Source organism: Bicyclus anynana, chromosome 14 (assembly GCF_947172395.1).
Source record: "Bicyclus anynana chromosome 14, ilBicAnyn1.1, whole genome shotgun sequence".
Lineage (NCBI taxonomy): Eukaryota > Metazoa > Arthropoda > Insecta > Lepidoptera > Nymphalidae > Bicyclus > Bicyclus anynana.
Window position 1 is genome coordinate 5,689,980 of NC_069096.1, and position 19,695 is coordinate 5,709,674.

At 36.3% G+C, this 19,695-nt stretch overlaps 1 protein-coding gene across 1 annotated transcript in view; it reads left to right on the forward strand.

The window, feature by feature from the left end:
• The window catches only part of LOC112046181 (matrix metalloproteinase-2), a 288,811-nt gene that overhangs the window by 255,461 nt on the left and 13,655 nt on the right, over positions 1-19,695 (forward strand). Inside the window, exon 5 of the mRNA XM_052885424.1 lies at positions 16,237-16,386. Coding sequence (XP_052741384.1) covers positions 16,237-16,386 — 150 coding nt within the window. The remainder of the gene's footprint in view (positions 1-16,236; positions 16,387-19,695) is intronic.

A 19,695-nucleotide genomic window follows, 5' to 3' on the forward strand; every position in this document is an offset into this window, starting at 1 on the left:
TATTTATGCTGCCAATAAGAAATGTGTCATTTTGGGGACGACCTAAACCTACCTAACAGTGGAATTCATAGACGTTGTAGGGGCAGGTAAATCATTCACCCGCTGAGTGTCTAATTCTAAAATAAATAGAGGTTAAATTCGACTCTCAGCGGCTGAATGATCACCTGGGGGTGCCTCTACAACATCTTCCATTGTAAGATAACATTACTAGCGAATCCCAGCGCTGTTTCATGTTTCATCAAACACACTACAATATCAGAAACTTACAAACTTTACTGCTTTATAATCATAAAGTAGATTTAATTACATTGCTGGGAGGTTCTTTAACTTTTTACATGGAAGGCTACGCCGTTTTCCAATGCTTTCAACTGAGAAATGTAGTCCAAAAAAAACATATAATGCTAAAGCTAACCGTTTCGCAAGAAAAAACTATTTCTTGCAATTAATAACTCACATAAATTAAGTATATTGCAATCAAAAACATTTGAATTAACATCACTATTAATTATTTTTGTGTATAGCAACATTGCAACGTTCAAGCATACGTTCCAATTTTAAATTTTCATTCAGCATACCGTAATGAATATATCGATTTATGTATATGTGGTATGCAATTCAGCAACTTCTACTTATTTGAAGGATTTGCGGAAGTTATAAATTTGCGTAAACTTGTTTGACTTGTGAATTTCCGATGTTTGTCCGGACGTGCGGGTCCATTTAACCCCTAACCGCTAACTTCTCGCCAAGTGCCGATAACTGAGATTTTGCATAACTCTCCTAGACGTGAGTACCTACATAGTTGCAATATGGTTTGTTAACCATATTGTTATATGGTTACTTTCGTTGTGAATTCTCTAACATCATAATTATCTATACTACGAGTATATACAGGGTGCTGGGGAGTATTTCCCATAACTTCAAGGTGTGGACGAATCCACTTATAGGAGTCGAACTGCATAACTAATATTTTTTTTTAACTAAAAACTATAAAAACTTTTTATGTTTTCATATAAAGTAATTCAAATAATATTCCGACTTTCCATGTAACCTTTATCTATCCTTGCATTATAAAATACGTAAAACTTGGCTACGTCATAATTATAAGGATGCGATTAAGGGACACATTTTAAGATCTATTTACAAAAGAAATATTATTTTCCCTGAAAATATTAGTTTTAGGACACATGTTCCTTGAACATTTTTAATTAATTTTCATTAAAGAATATAACCCCAGAGTTATAGGAAATCCTCCCGAGCAGTCTGTATATATTATAAAGAGGATAGCTTTGTTGCATTGAATAGGCTCCGAGACTACTGAAGCGATTCGAAAAATTATTTCACTGTTGGAGCTACACTATCCCCGGGTGCTATATGCTGTATTCCCGTATTCTTACGGGAACGGGAACTACCCAGGTAAAACCGCGCATCGTCTGCTTGTATGTTACATTCCCTTTAATATCTCCGTTATAAATATCACACTATTCTTTGATCTACCATACATACCTTTTCTATCTAAAGGTTTTATTACATTTGAAAAGATGCCGATTGATAAAATTTCTGTTTGAAGTCAAAGAGACGCCACGGAAAATAACTCTCACCTGTTTATTACGTAGACATAGCACACGGATTACGTTTACCTTCTTTCATCGCGACGTAATAAAATTCAGCTTAAAAAGTACCCGATAGTTACGAGCGGTGCTTTCAATTTGCCGCGGGCGTACGAATAAGTAATATTGCTAATATTTTCTGTAAAATCCACCGTGATATTCAGAAGCCGTGTTAAATTTTAATCATAGACTGCGGCGAATATTATTTTCCATCGAACTGAATTGCGGTAGACGTTCTCGACTTTTCACAGTAACAAAAATAAATGCTCTTTTAATTTTATCAAAACTGTTAAGTAGTTTCATGATATTAATAAAAAGTAGTTTTAAAGGTAGATATTTATATATACAAATGACTGGGAGGGTGAGTAACCAACCAACTAAATTAGGATATAAGGAACCGTTTGTCGTAATCATGAGTAAACTCATAAAACATTGGCGTGAGGAGGCGGGCGTCTCATCTTAAATGCATCAAGAGATCACTCGGAGTTGCAACGGCGCGGCCCGGCGAGTCTGAAAACAATCCCAACTGCGTTAATCACTTATTTACGTCCCCGGTCCACTCCGGCAGAGTATTTCTAATGAACGCTGAGAATTCCGGGGAATCCTAATGAACCGTGGGAATTTCGATTCTAATGAAGCGGCGCTTCTGTGACGACACTCGAACGGTTTTGTTGAATCTTATTGCGTTCGGCGGAACATTGTTGGCGTGCATCGGGAACGACGTGGGAAGTAATTTCATCTGGTTCCGCCGGATATATCTCGCAGCGCAGACCTACGACTAATCGGTTTGTCATTTCCGCAATCGACCGCCGCGACGCCGTTTTGAATACCTAATATTTTGTCCTTTGTTTACTTCGCCATTGTGGGCTTCATCAATTCCGCTCATTTAAATATCCCTTTATTCTTCTCCGAATAGCATATTTCAGTTATTAAAGGTCCGCTTAATATTGTAAACCAAATTAGACAATATGAGGCCTGAAGCAATGTCTCTGTCTATTTTCTTCTCATCGAAAATTAATTATCGTCCAAATGTTACAATTACAAACTTACAATATTAACAGATTAATGTGATAAATTACTGCATTGGACATTATGTGCATTATACTTATAAATAATACTTTTCAAAATCTGAATATATTAAATCAATTTAATTTTACACACACAAATACCATGCTCGTATCAAAGGGTTCATGTAAGATTTTCGCTCGCTTAGCACACAAGCAGGCCTTTGTTCTTATATTTCAAATTGGCACTTTAAAAATGCAAGACAAAAGCTTTTAGCGCGACGCTGTAAGGGAGCTGTAAAAATAACTAGGGACTCTTCTAGCACTTGAGGTGCAGCGACGAGACATCACACAGAGCGGTTGACTTAACCAATGGAGTTATTGGATAGATAAACTATAAACTAAAAGTATGTTACTTGTTCTCAACTCTTCAAAGACACCACTTTGTTCTTAGCTTGTCCCGTCGAAAGTTAGAGAGAAAATTTTCAGAAAATAGCCGTTCCATTTCTTAACAACTCGCTAAAATTAGATTAGAGATTAAAGTTTAAAAGATTCCTTGCCCTCTTTAATGGCAACCGATGTAGTTTGCAATCTCTAAGTCAAACAATTTTTAACTTTTCTTCGTAACTCAGTACATACTGTTTATAGTTATAAAACGATCGGTTGCCGTTTATAGAGAAGTTTTTCTATAAACGGATTTAAAATTGATATTACTTAAATAACAAAATTTTATACAGGGAATTGATTTGTTTTTCATAATAATAATAATAATAAGAATAATAATATTTTTTTATTTAAAGGTATTTACCCAATATAAAATATACAAAAGTAATAATAATAATAATACAAAAATATAAAAATTCTAAAATTCTAAAATTATAAGTAGCCAGGTACATTCATAAGGAAGGTACTTCCAAACTTGGTCGATTAGTCTTAAACGTATTATTGACTTTGATTTTGTTGTAACATATTGGTCTTCAAAATGGTGTTGCTCAATCGAAAACAATCTAGCAAATGAAGAAGCATCATTATTCATTTCTACTCACTTTCATATTACATAGATAATAATTATATGAAAGTGCATTACTATAAATCTTAACCAATTCAGAATGTGTTGTGGATTCTTTTCAACCACATCGCATCACAACAATTTTGTAAACCAACATTATCTGTATTAGCACAGAATGTATAATAGTACATAGTACAAGTAGGTACTATTTATACATAATGTGACGGTATGTATAGTACAAGTTGGTACTACAAAAAGCTAAATAAATATCTCTTGCCGATTTAGGTTCAAATGTTATTTCCCAGCGAAAAGAAGAATGTCGCACAATTTTTTGTAAGTAACTCATGATAAAAAGGATATTAAGTAACAAATGACTATTTGGTGTGGTTCCAAGTGCATATTTTTATTGCCGTTTCACAAATTTATTCTCTTAAAATGAAGAAAAATTTAAGCCGAGTGAGGCTAGAATAACAATGAGGCTAGTTTTCTTTATTCATGGTACATGGAAATCATCTGTTTGCCGGTAGTACACTGGAAAATGTTTTCGTTAATATTTTAAACTAGTAGTAGTACCTGCCAGTAATCGTTTCAGATGTTTTTCTTAGGTACTATTGTAGCCTAATCAGTAGGTACTCATATTCATTTACTTATTAAATAGTTACAGCTTTACTTTCTGTTCCTATGTACCTACATACTTGATCTTCCAAAGTTAATCTATACTTATAATATGTAGAGAGGTGAATTATGTACATGAAATTCCAATATATTTCCAAAATAACTATCAGGGGTGATCAGGGGTCGATACTGATGCCAAAAATGCAATCACTAAAATTTTTGTCTGTCTGTCTGTATGTTCGTTATAGAAACAAAAACTACTCGACGGATTTTAACGAAACTTGGTACAATTATTTTTCATACTCCTGGGCAGGTTATAGTATACTTTTCATCACGCTACGATCAATAGGAGCTGAGCAGTGAAGGGAAATGTTGGGAAAACGGGAGAAGTTACTCCATTTTTTAAGCTACCGTCGCGTGGTAGGGTAGGGGTATGGTAGGAGTAGGGTAGGGGTAGGGTAGGGTAGGGTAGGGATAGAGTAGGGGTTTGGTAGGGGTAGGGTAGGAGTAGGGTGAGTCCCTACTCATCCCCTGTATATATGGTGTGTATGTATGTATGGTAGGGTAGCTGTAGAGTGGGAGTGGTTTAGGGTAGTAGTAGGGTATCACGCGGACGAAGTCTCGGGCGTACGCTAGTTCTTAATAACCGTAATAATTATTAATCTAGATTTATATTATACACCTATGTAGTGACTCTCGTAAGATCTATCTTAATAATAACTTATAGAGTAAGGTATTTAATAGAGGCGGGCAAATAATATGAGATGAAAAGAGAAAAGTTATTCATAACTGAATGGGTATATTACGTCGATAAAAATAAGAAATAACCGCTAATACCCTCCGCGCGTGCAGCAGGCATCTCAAGTTTCCAATTATTATATCTCCTTCTTAGCCAACTCGTATAAAAGTTCAACCCGTGTCTTTAACTAGATCCCGACGATGCTTCATATGGGGCTATAATCATTTGAAACTAATGTATAACAACTCCGGTGCAGTTTAAACTTTCAGTTTTAATTTATATTTTTACAGCGTGCAGTGGGATATTAACACGGTCGTAACATACCCACTGATATGACACTTTAGAAAAAGAAATACACTTATAAATACAAACTTTTAAGGTGGGTACAGATTGGTGCAATGCAACATGTAATGTAATATTCTGCCTTACATTGCATGTTCCCTGCTGCCTTGGACGTATGGCGCGCGCGGTACGCGCATTGACTACGAATCATTCGGCTCAGTCCTGCGCACACTGCGCGCCCCTTTGTGTTCGTACCAAAAACCGACAAATCTCGGATCGAACCGCGCACGAGTTGTAACGCTCGAAGCGTGCGCGACCCAGGCGCAGTTCGTGCGCGCGAGGCGTTCAAACCACGAGCATTCGTGATACATTGCAGCAATGTAGACGTCAAATTCTTGCATTGCATGTTGCATTGCACCAATCTGTACCCACCTTAGATAGGTAGACAGAAATAATTTATTTATCAACACAACACAACTACTAACTTATTACACATTTTATCACATTATTATTTAAAGCTATCATAAAATAATAAAATACAAAAATGTAATATACATTTTTGTATTTTATTATCGTTTGTATCGTTATTCAAATAGTAAGAATAATAATCTCAGACCAATTATAGAAGGACCTGCATGTGTCGCACTGTATCGCACTCATAGTCACGACCAAATTTTCTGTCATTTTCTGAGGAAAACGAGCTTAGATTTGGTATATATCATATACTAAACTAGAAGAATTTGCCCGTTTTTTACACAATTCAAATACACAAAAAGGTATTTTTACGGAGCTCTTTAACCGATGAACAAATTACAACTATTTAACATCGATTCTATAGAGACAGTTTTTATAATCGCATTAGATCGTTGATCATATACTTTAACAGAAAAGTAACGTCTAGCGAGGCAGGTCCTACACAATAATTGGTTTGAGATAATAATATAATATCAATCATGTCTATCACATACTTATGTCCCTAACCATCGTAGGGTAATTAAAGATGGTAGATGTTTTTGACCAAAGAGATTTTGATTTCAGTGGATTGGAAACAACGTTTAAATAAATTTATTTCCATAGGTACAACAGATAAAAAATCATCAGACCTGTCATATACCTACGATACGGTTACTAAGTTTCCGCAGGGAGCTATCGGCACCTACTCAGACAGAAAAAAAAAAAAACTAAGTGGGTTGATTCTAGTATTATAATCGACTTTCAAAATATATCCATATGGAACTTTATTTGCTTTATTGCTTAACAGTTTACTTTATTACAGTGTCCATTCCGGTTGTAATTTTATTACGTTACGGACAAAATTTCATGACAGCCGACGCAAACGGGAACCACATTCGAAATACGGTTAATATAGGGCAAGAGACTGTGACATTTCCATTGAAAAGAACTTATCTTTGATCTTCGACATATACAGGGTGTCCCGTAAATAGTACGACATACTTTACAGGGTGATAGCTGAAAATAACGCAATATATTAATTATAACAATAACGTAAATTAAAATATAAATAGTAGTAAAAAGTTACGGTGTTCACTGTTCATACATAAAAAATCGTCGAACTGATAACCTTCCCTCCGTTTTTCGTGAGTTGAAAATATTTTGGGTTTTTGTAATAGACACACACAACACACAAAGACAGCATTTCCAAAGTGTAAAAAAACTACTTAAGGCTACTTGAGAACTTTTCCAGCCTACAGGTAGTTTAGAAGGATACTAGCGGACGCCCGCGTCTTCGTCCGCATGGAATTTACTTTTTCACAAATCCCTCGGGATCCATGGACTTTTTCGGGATAAAAAGTAGCCTATGTGTTAATCCTGACTATAATCTATCTCTACTTCAAATTTCAGGCCACGGTTCAGTAGCCGAAGCGTGAAAGAGTAACAAACACTAATACCATCAAAATCATAAAGTTTTCGTAAATCTCGTAAATACAAAAATTTTTTTGGGATAAAAAGTAGCCTTTGTGTTAATCCAGAGTAAAATCTATTTCCAAGTAGTTGCGGCGTTAAAGAGTAACAAACATCCAAACATCCATACAAACTTTTGCGTTTACAATATTAGTAGGATAGTATTTCCTTTCAAGACATATCCACCACCTCCTAGTCTACAACGAATGTGAATTATGGATATCAAAAGTGCTAACGTTGTTCACCGATGCAATCATGTCACTGAAAAATCGTTTCAATTTGGTAGTCGAAGTCGGGCGGAAAATGGCCGCGCGGCGCGAGGTAGGCGCACGGTAATACGCTATTACCAGCCTAACGTCGTTACTGACGACTTAATTCTGCCCCCGGCGGTGCGTCCGCCAGATTCGCTAATTTCTCTTATATGACTATGAACGCCAATACCCAATTTGAATCTATTTCACGTGTGGCAGTCGAAATATTATATTGCTCGTATGTTCGTCGATACCCGTAATATTATTTGCATAGTTTATTTTCTTTACATATATCTACATGAAGCTTGTGGGTATATGTGTGTTAGTCCTTCACGCTGCAATTACTAAACCTATTTGGCTGAACTTTTGAATGGAAATAGATTCGCTAATTTCTCTATATGACTTATATGATTTTCATCAAACATGTCTAAAAACACTCGCACAAGTCACTTTTAATACAAAAAAAGACTAAATTGAAATCGCTTCATCCGTTCGGGAGCTGTGGTGCCACAGACAGACAGACAGACACGTCAAACTTATAACACCCCTCTTTTTGTCTTTTTGTCTTGTGTTAAGTCACAAAAAGCTTTATTACTTGTAATTAAGACTAACTGACATCGCGCGGTTTCACCCGCGTGGTTCCCGTTTCCGTAGGAATACGGGGATAATATATAGCCTATAGCCTTCCTTGATAAATGGGCTATCTAACACTGAAAGAATTTTTCAAATTGGACCAATACTTCCTGAGTTTAACGCGTTCAATCAAACAAACAAACAAATTCTTCAGCTCTATAATATTAGTATAGATTTACTTATATTACTCAAGTCACCAAGAACACAATTTGCATAACACTGACAAGTGTTACGTCGTGTAGGTGCCTATAACAAGACGTTATTAGATTCCAGTTTAGCAAGGATAAGCAAACGTAAGCCTATCAGCTGAAATCCCTGAGGAGCATCGATAGTTTCTCCAAGTCTCCGTAACGGGCAGGTTACGTTGGCTGTCCGCCACAACACATTCAAAGTAGCTATTAGCAAGCACACGCACACATTAATTGGGTTTGCCCTGTAGGTAATACCGATATCTGTGTGCAGTCGATAGAGCTTCATTTTCTCATAACCGTTTGTGGTTTTGACAGCGTACATAAATGTCGTGAGGATTAATTGAACTGAAATAGAAATTCAAAAAATAAAAAAAAACTAAAACTGACCCTAAAGATTCTTGCTATTAAATATTTAAATTCGAATTAAATATATGACAAATAATAAATTATATGACAAATATTCATTACAATAAAAAAATATTATATGTATATACGAGTTAGGTACCTATCTGAAAAATCGCGTAGTAAGCGGAGAAGCAGATTTTCTTCATAACCTTTTTTCAACATTATAAAATTTTTAAAAAGGAATGTATATAGAAATAATATAATGGTGGAAAATATTGAGAAAATAAAGTGCTAAAAGCTTCTTTGACCTTTGCCCTCACTAAAATTATAGTCATCGGCATTTCATTGAATCCTTGTTTGAAATTGACTTTACAGGCGAGCATTTGAGCGTGTAGTTTTTAAATAACAAATCAAACGGTACGAATCCGTATTTCCTTATATTGAAAGAGTTGCTTTAAATCCCTCTCCGTCAAAGAATCAAGGAGATAGACTGCTATTGAAGTCCCCGGTGAACATCAATGCCTATTGCCGCGTCGCTTATCTACAATATACGGTGTGAGAAAAGCGCTGTGGGAGAGGGGTCGCTTACTGTGGATATTATGCAGCAGACTGAACAATTATAGCTCACGATGGCAACATTGTATCTATACGTATGCTCCTTTATATCATTAACGACTTCCCCTGTTATGACGTTAGGAACCTCTTTTATGTTGATAAGTAGGATAAATTCCCGAAACAAAATTAATTCAAATACCTACCAACTTTTCAGGTCAATGACGTAATACCTACGGTATCAGATTGACCAAAATGTGTAGAAAGTTAGCATACATTTTTGTTTTCTTTATTGTATCAGTGACAAATAAATTCATTCATAATAATTTGTACTCTTAACATCAAGATATATAACTTGGCTACTATTGAATTCCATGTTTTAATCCACAAGTTTAATCACTTTGATTTTTCACGCAAAGGATCTCTCTGGCAGTCCAACGTAGAAGTGAAGTCCACCATTTCAAGTGGACAATTTGTATAGCTATTAGGACAAGTTCTATTGGATTAAAGCTAATAGTAGTATCTAATACAAAATATAAGTAAATCTACATATTTCTAGAATACCATACATAGTTCTAGATCAGTCTTAGAGAATCATCATAATTCTGATAATTGCAGGAAATAATAAAACGTAGGTCTATGAGGCCCTTTAAAAATCATTTCCTATAATTAATTTTATGAAAATAGCAAAAACAAGAGAGAATATTTTCTATGATTATTAAAGATGTGAGATAACGCTTCCATATTATGTGGACGGATTTGACAATCGTTTTGACAGGCGACCGGTGTCGGAGGGCGACTGGCACGCCACTGGCACGCCACTGGCACGCCACTGGGGACCGACCATACCCCGCCGACATTTTATTATTTTTATGCTAATTTCTCCACTCGAGGCGTGAAATAAAACGTAATTTGAATGGGCTTCCCTTTCTTCACGTCCATAAGCCACGGACTCGATATTTTCACAAACAATCATTTTTTTTTATTTAATCCTGGTCTGGCTGGTTGGAGGCTTCGGCCGTGGCTAGTTACCATCCTACCGGCAAAGATGTACCGCCAAACGATTTAGCATTCCGGTGTCGTGTAGAAACCGAAAGGGGTGTGGCTTTTCATCCAACTCCTACCAAGTTAGCTCGCTTCCATTTTAGATTGCATCATCACTTAGCGTCAGGTGAGATTGTAGTCAAGGGCTAACTTGTAAAAAAATTTAAAAAAAAATTAAAAAAAAATGCATGCATGTTAGACCTTTACTGCGATCTCACCTTATGTCAAGTGACGATGCAATCTAAGATGGAAGCGAGTTTACTTAGAAGAGGTATACTATATTATTCTACCCACACCTCTGATGGTTTCTACGCGGCATCGTACCGGAACGCTAAATCGCTCAGCGGTCTTTGCCGGTGGGCTATATCTAGCCAAGGCCTACCTACCTGAAAATTCCAAACTGGGAATCGTACCCAAGACTATCGTTGAGTACCTACCGACTGCGCCAGAGAGGTCGTCGTCCTAAGTTCTCAAAAGATTATAGGCAACAAAATTCTATTAAGAGGTGTCGAGTACGTTTTAAGTTGCGACATCTTTCCTAGTCCCGCATAATTGTAACTCGAAGCGGGAGGGAGCACGGACGAATAATTTTAATGGCTCGCTGACAGATTATTTCAGAAAATTAAATTTTAGCTCGTTGGACACAGACCATAAAGTTCATGCTTACAAATCTCTTTGTTATGACATCGTAACGAGATTATGTCCGTTTCGTGAAGACGTCGCCATGTCGTCATGATAGCGCATGTTTTATTGCTTCACGCTATAAACGTTGCTCCCGTCCGCCTGCGAATATTGTACTAACGAATATTGTAATTGAGTACAGAATACAGTTATATAGTTTAGCAAACGGCAAATAACTCGTGTATAATTATTACATTCAATGATCTAATCCAGTAAATAAGCAAACATTTTATGAAAATTAAATGAAAAAGAAAGAAGAAACTGAATGCCCCTTATACTTATATTTAATAGCATTATTAAAAACTGTATTGGCAACGAAGCAGCAGTGGGTAATCTTCGAAAAAACTCAAATAATTTTCATGCGATGCCTAAAATTCCATGAGAAATCTAAATTTTAGTCACACAAAAAATTAATTTACCTCATAAAGGCCGTTTCGCTAGTCTATACTAATATTATAGAGATGTAAAGTTTGTGAAGTTGTATGTAATCACTTGAAGTAATCGAAAATTCTTTTACGTTTACAAATTTCTTTGTGTCATCAGCTATGCCCGTATTTCCACGTTAACGGGAACTACACTGACAAATCCGGGGAGTGATTAAATGCTCAAAACTCGTTAATTTTCATAACCCTACAGGTTTCTCACAACATTAATTAATTTTAACATTACAAACGTAGCTAGAAGCCGATCAGCGTGCGTCACCCAGGTCCATACGAGGTCACGTGGCCACGTGGTCGACGCTCACGTTTCTTAACTAGCGACTGGGGATGGCTTCTGTTTGCGCCAACTTCGAATAACCCACAACGTGCCCTGAAGCCCTTCAAACACACTTCAAACTTGTCGGTTAGCTCACGCGCACCGATGGAAATTATTGCCAACCGTATTCACGAGTTGCAGAGTTTGCTTGGCTTCGTCCGCCATTGTATTAAAACGCTCTGAAATTGTATTTTTTTGTAACTGTAATTAAACTTGCCCCTTTGTTAAAAAGAAGGCAATGTTTCGGTCATTTGTAAAACGGTTTCGCAAACATTTCGTTTAGGCACTCAATTACCAACCCACCTATTATTTATTATAGGTATTTCTTCAACAATCCTGAATTAATTGAAATTGTAATGGAGTAATTTAAATCGATGTTGTTAGTAAACATTTAGTTGTAATTATTTTTATACATCTGCGACTTCGTTCACGTTTCCACTCAGTTTTTAACAAATCCCGCGGGAACTATGGATTTTTTCCGGGACACAATAGCTCATGAATAAAGAAGATAAAAAGTAGTCTATATACTCGTAGTAGCGCAATGACCTCCTATCTTCCGTCAGTCAAAGTCCCATTAAAATCAATTCAACCGCTTCAAAGATTAGCCCGGACTAGCAAAAAGACATACAGACAGACAAAAATTTTAAAAAAGCTTGTTTGTGTTTTAGCGTCGCCAACTATATGCGTTAGAGAAAACGCAGCTATCTTGAAATCATAGACAGACACTTATATTTTATTTATAAATGTTTAAATAAAAGGTTGTTTAATAATATTGTTCGATGCATTACATCAGTGCAATCCTATCAAAACCTAATCAAAAACCCCCAAATACTTCGAACTTAATTAGAACTCAAGTCAGTAAAATCATTTGACACTAAACTGTGGTATTGCGTCCTAAAAGACTCGTAGGTTGTTGTTAGTAATAAAAGGTGTAATATCTGTGTTTTAGCGCACTCATTATTTCGGCGTGACATCACAACATTAACTTTGAAATGTGAACGGAAAATGTGGAAAATTCATTCAAAGTTTGCAATTAACTAGTTGTCTGATATACTGCCTGTGCCGGCCTCATTAATATCGCAATAATGTTGAACTGCTCCCATCAGCTCGCAAACTGATCTGCCGAACGACCTGCAGCCTATTAAAAAGTGTGCTCCCAATTAAAAATACTCGTATTTCAAAAATATTACTATATTTGAACCGGATTACGTTACACGACCATGCGCTGTCTATAAACCTACGTATATTTAACAAATTGAGGACGAAATGAAAATTGCAGCCCCCAAAAACAGCTCACACTGTCTCTTTATGCGTCCCCAGTGTCCCCTAATAATGTTATTGAAATAATTATGAACTGCGACGGCCAGAACCGGCGTTGGTTAGTTTTAATAACCCACGGAAGCGATGTTTTACAAAGCAGTGTGTTGCTAATACGAACAGTTTATTATGAATTTCGCAAAGTAGATCAGTAAGTTTGTTAGTGCTGTAAGTAGGTGCCTGTATAATATTAGCGCGTTCAACAAAACAGACTTGCCAGTTTATGAAACGAATATAAAATCTATACAACAACGCCGCAATTTCGAGCTCTAGCTCTCTAATTAAAACTACGTGCAAGCCTAATGAGATCACTTTGTGACTGTGACAACGCATAAATCCTGTGTAATAAACGCGGCATCCGTTAAATAGGGCCGAGTCAGTCAAATTGTCCACAATGCGATTATTCCATTACATAGGAGCGGCGGCGGTCGCGCGTTGACACACACGCTCGCATTTTACTCGTACTTACGGCCTGCGTATCTTTTACTTCATTTTATAGCCTATTCATTATACAGTTATATATATCTACAGTTTATCTTAATTTTAATAACTAACACTAATGGGAATCCACTGGTTCCCAAGATACAGTTACAGCTAGTTTGGGAACCAGGGATCTACTCTATTATTGTATTAGAATTTTGTTACTGTGTGATTAATATTTTTTTTTATTATTATATTTACGGCTAATACTTAGAAAAATTAGTTGCGCTAAAGCCAATCTATTTAATATAAATTAATATGGAAATAGCCGAAGCCTGCAGTTTCAACCGCGCACTTCCCGTTCCCATAAGAATACGGGAATAAAATATAGCTTATGACACTTTCAAATAATGTAGCTGTCTAATTTTCAAAATCGGTTCAGTAGGTTCAAAGATTACCCTACAATACCACAAAATTTACTTCTTTATAATATAAGTACATTTTTAAAATCGGTTCATTATTATTGACGGATATATCGGTGAAACATATTTTTTTTTTAAATGAAATATATATATATATACAGCCTCATTTTTCAATTAAGTATTACAACTTTGAATTGACTGGTATTGCTAGTTAGTATATGTGACTCTTCAAGATAATCCGATCGTATTTGGGGTTAAGTGTCCACACTCGTGCTGCATGTCAGAGCAATTAACAGATATTATACCTAAAAACATTTAAAATAGAAGTTATTCTAAAAATATTATGTACCTACCTACTCGTACAGTCCAGCAGTCAGAACTGAATGCACAGTGCTTTCCTTTCTGCCTACTATACTAGGTACTATAACTACATTTTAACGCACTATCGCACCGATATTCAAATACCTGTATACTACAGGTAGAAAATGGATACCTAACTGGCATCAAAGTGCATCCGAACGAGCACTGTAGGTTCCAGCAATAAGATTATTTGGTAAAGCCTGAGGTTGACTGTTAGTGAACTCTGATGGCATACATAGCAGGTAACTAGGTACCTACTACCTACATATGTTAGAATACTTAATGCATATCTGTGCTTTATTCTTTGACTAGCAGACGCCCGCGACATCGTCCGCGTGGAATTTAGTTTTCACAAATCCCTCGGGAACCATGGATTTTTCCGGGATAAAAAGTAATCTATGTGTTAATCCAGGCTATAATATGTCTTAATACCAAATTTCAGCTAATTCGATTCACTAGTTAAATCTCAAGAAACCATGGATTTTTTCGGGGTAAAAAGCCTAGCCTATGTGTTAATCCAGAGAAAATTCTATTTCCATTCCAAATTTCAGCTAAATCGCTTCAGTGGTAGCGGCGTTATAGATTAACAAACATCCAAACATACATCCAAACATCCATACAAACTTTCGCGTTTATAATATTAGTAGGATATTTCTATATATATAACTTCTAAGAATGAAGGACAGATATGCATTTATTACAAGATAGCACGATTAAGAAAAAAGGGTCGGAATATCTAGAAATGTATGGGCTGAAGGAAAATTAACTTTCATACCTGCTTCACACATACTCGTATGTATGTTCTTACTCACAACGCCCTACTTGGTTTGGTTACCTACCTCCTTACTTCTAGTTATGAAATATTCAACTCACATTAAGGCGTGCGTGTGGAATAACATAAGCAAAATATATATAAACTGACGTACTGTAGTAATAGCCCAATATGTTAGTCAAAATAACCCTGTGCTATGTTTCATCGTAGACATAGTCGTAGCATTTCCAAAAAGAGCAATGAAATGTGAAAAATAGCTTTTAGTTTTTCGAATATAAGTTTTTTAATTGTAGCCAGTGTTAAGTCTCAATTTTACCTTTAGTGTTTCATGAAGACACATTGTCACCGTAAGTCGAACAACCCTGATTGGATCAACTTTTAGGCTCGATATCTTCTCTCCTTTATGGGATGCATATTCTCGTACGTATTTCTTGAGGGGGGTGATCAGTCTAAGTACTATGCAAATAATAATTATATGTTATTTATGATGAACTGGCCATTGCCGTCTGTGCAATTAGAACCTCCCGGTTTGTTCAGGGATGACGGCAAGAGGCCCGACGTGATGACAATAGTAACGTGGTCTATGAAGCGTATACATGGAACGCAACCTGCGTTGATACGTTGGCAGCGTCTCATCTCTCACGCACGTCCCAAACGCCTGGCGCATCTGCTGAATATGCTATATTTCGTAAGCGTGGTGAAGACTCAATCATACCTAATATTTGCGGCGCTTGCCTTTGAGACTTTTGCCCATAGTCATCAGATACCAAAAAAAATTCCATTCTATGCCTGACAAATTGATCCATGCGTCAGGTGACCCAAGAGCCGGTTATTTGGACCAAAAGAGCCTTGCCGTTCAGAGTGATAATAGCGCCAACGTATCGGGTACCTTGCCCATGGGTGAACAATTAGATGGCGTGTAATTCTTATAAATATTTTATTTATTTTAGTTTATAATCATCATTATCAACCCATATTCGGCTCACTGCAGAGCTTGAGTCTCCCCTCAGAATGAGAAAGGTTAGGCAAATAGTCCACCACGCCGCTGGCCCAATGCGGATTGGCAGACTTCACACACGCAGAGAATTAAGAAAATTCTCTGGTATGCAGGTTTCTTCACGATGTTTTTCCTTCAACGTTTGAGACACGTGATATTTAATTTCTTAAGCACACAACTAAAAAGTAGGAGGTGCATGCTCCGGACCGGATTCTAGCCCACACCCTCCGGAATCGGAGGCTGAGGTCATATCCACTGGGCTATCAGGGCTGAATGTGTATATAATGATACAATAAATTTGTCTATTTGTTTGCAGTTTGTCCCAGAGCCGCCGACCGTCGCAAATAGATCCGCACGGCACACGGGCGGTGCTAGCGCGCGCGCTCGACGTCTGGCAGCAAGCTTCGCGACTCACTTTCACGGAGATCAACTCGGATGATGCTGACATTGTCGTGTCTTTCTCTAAGTAAGTAACAAGAACAAATCTATATGTATATATATATATAAAGCCAGGTTAAAAAATCGCTTGTCTGTAAAGTCGGTTTGCTGACGATAGTTGAACGTGACAACGTCAAAAAATATTGATGGAATGGTTGCATTTTTCAAAAGAAAATGTTAATTATCGTATTTAAAACAATAAATAAAAAAAACTAGGGAGGTGTCAAGGGACACCTGGATAGAACGAAGTACCTTTCGATTAATCAGTGGTTTTTTGGGGTTTGGAGGGTCTTTTGGGGTTATGGTCTTTTGGGGTTCGAGGTTTTTTAATAATCTTCATAGACCAGAATATATTTCATTTCTTGTAAAGAAAGTTGGTAATCCTAGAGCGAAATATACTTTATCTCTTGTAAAAAAATTTGGCAACCCTAGAGCGATGGAACGACGCATGACGTCATCTTTTTTCGAGTTTGCATCTGGCTTCATCGAATTATAAGACGTTGTCACGTCAAAACTGTGGTAACGCAACTAAAAAAAGTTAAAGTTAAAAGTAAAAGTTTGAAAAGTAATTATGTTAACTATTCAAAATAGGATTAAGTTACGGTCTTTCTTTTTAGGTACAACGTAAAGATGTAAGTTAAAAACATAATTCTTTCAATAAAAACTTTTATCTTTGTGACGTTGAAAGAAACGAAATTCGTTCCTAGATTTATTGTCCTGATAATAAATAATAATCAAGTGAGGATTTGGGACACGTCCTATCCATTTAAGGGGATTTTCGACATTCTCGTGCGAGGCATCACAATAAGATACGAACAAAATACGCTTGGGCGTTTTAAATCTTTGACGTTATATTGGAATCTTAAAACGCTTTGCTACCTCCTTATACCTATTTCGGGTTCCGTAGTCTACAAGGAACCCTTATATAGTTTAGTCATGTCCGTCAGTCCGCTGTTTAGAAAATACACTATCAATACCACAAAACTGTAATTTACCATGAGTATCATATATAGTACTGAACATTAAAAAGTGGTAAATAAAATATTTACTTTGGTACTTCCAATTTTTACAACTTTAGTAAATGTCAAATAAGGATGCATATTATTTTTACTCACTTATCCTATAGTGTGCGGTATCGTTAGATAATAATAATACTTGTTATTTCAAAGACAAACTTTTAGTAGAGTTTCCAAGTTAAGAGTAGGTTGGTACTTAATATCGTTGCTGATTCAAGGTGGAACGTTCATTTCTCGCATCGATTTAGTTTCACTGAAAGAACGTGACTTGATAAATTCACTTTGCTATTAATGTAATAGATCCTTCTAAGCGTATAATGCAATAATGTATCGTGCTCACTGAGCGAGTTCGGTAAACTCGTAGCGAGGTACCAGGGCCTGTAGCCATGTGGCACGTCGATTCTTTTTCTACAATCGCAAACGCTTCGAAAAATAAATAATGTATGAGAATGACATTCGACAGTTCACGTGATGAAGACGATCGGATCTGTCATTACAAACGCTAACGCTTCCAAACTTAAAAAGGCATGCGAATGACATTTTGCTATCGACAGGTAACGTGACGAAGCGTTAGCATTTGTAGAAAGAGATTCTCTTGCATGCAGCATGGCTACAGGGCCAATGCTGTTATCAGTGACGTGAACAAGATCTTTAAGTAGGGCAAGCATTATATGTACATACATACAAATATATACAAAATGGAAAATTCCTTCTCCATTACATGTTTATAATGAGGGTAGGCAGTGCATTATTGCATCTATAAAATTCACGCCGCTAATTGTTATTTGTCATGATCATCGTTGATTTCGGAAAATTCGTTATTTAGAGACTTACTTACTTAATGTCAAGTGATAAAGATAAAACTTGTGAATTGAACTAACCGACACATATCAGGTGGATAAATAGACCGTAATTCTTTTAATTTACTAGAACGAAAATACATCAGTATTGTTTATATGTAATAAATTCAGCCAGCCACACACCCTCAAGTTTACCGTTAAAAACTTTTGAAACCTTAACCATGTTTCAATATTTTTTTCACTACTAAATAGACGGTAAACTTGATCGTGAGTGAATGGCGTAACACATGCATCTGTCCTATTTGGAGGAAAATGGTCATTGGTCTTATTTAAATATTGCTAATATTTATTCCCTATATAAATCATTATATAAATCAGTTTTACCTACTTATTTATTTATTCGGTTTATTTACAATTACTTACACTAAAACATTAAAATTTAACTAAATTGTAAGTCAATATAAGTGTAGTAATTATTTACAAATAAACACAGCATGGAAAAATTCAATCTTACCGATCTTGTAAGTCGTATATATTCTATGAAATAATTTATACGTATTATATAAAATGTACTTTGTTTCCTATTCTATGGTTTTATGTATTTCAATTTCTTACAGTACAAAACACGTGTGCAATATTTTGTTCGCAATCACATTCCTATTACGTATTGCAAAAATAATTTAACCGTCAAAAATTCAAAAGGAAAATAATGTCACAAAACGGGAACAAAAAATACGAATTACGCGGAGTCGAAGACGAGAGTTGCATACCCAATGAGTGTAGGGCGAAGTTTCGCTTATTAGATCACCGTAGACGACGATATGAGAAAGTACCGACGACAAAAACCTCAAGCGAGGACATATTGCGACGGCCATATTGCCGGGAACATTGCAAAGTTGCAGCACAAACTTCAGTGTGGTGTACATAAATTTTTTTCTCTTACCAAGTTCCCGATCACGCTCACTCTTGTATTAGTTACGACAGGACACTTCCGAATGCACGCCGCGATCTCTGATATCCTATGATAACGGACGCGAACTTTTAGTCGAGTTACGGGCTTTTTATTCGAAACAAAGACAAGACGTAACAGTTGAATAACTTCTTTTTACGTTTCTGTTACGAGTAGTGACTATATCGCCAGGGACGTGGCGTGGACCAATCTAGTGGGAGACATTGGGAGAAGTCAATTTTTATTTTCACCGGAGTTTGCAAGTACAGTATTTAGAGTTCATTACGCCAGTCACATACCATCAAGTCGCAGCGCGTTTAGGAATGAGGGCAAAAATATCGAAATAAGATTATGGGTATCATAATCATATTTCGATATTTTTGCCCTTATTTTTTTCACTGTTCACATCCCTAATGCGTAGTTCTGGCTACTTTAGTATTTTAGTCGAGTAGGAACAATTTTTGGATTTACCGCCCAGAAATCGTTCTGTTAATCTCAGCTTCTCGGTGTTCATAAAAAAAACACTTTTTAACTGAAACTATGTCTATTTTATATATATCGATAATTCTTCA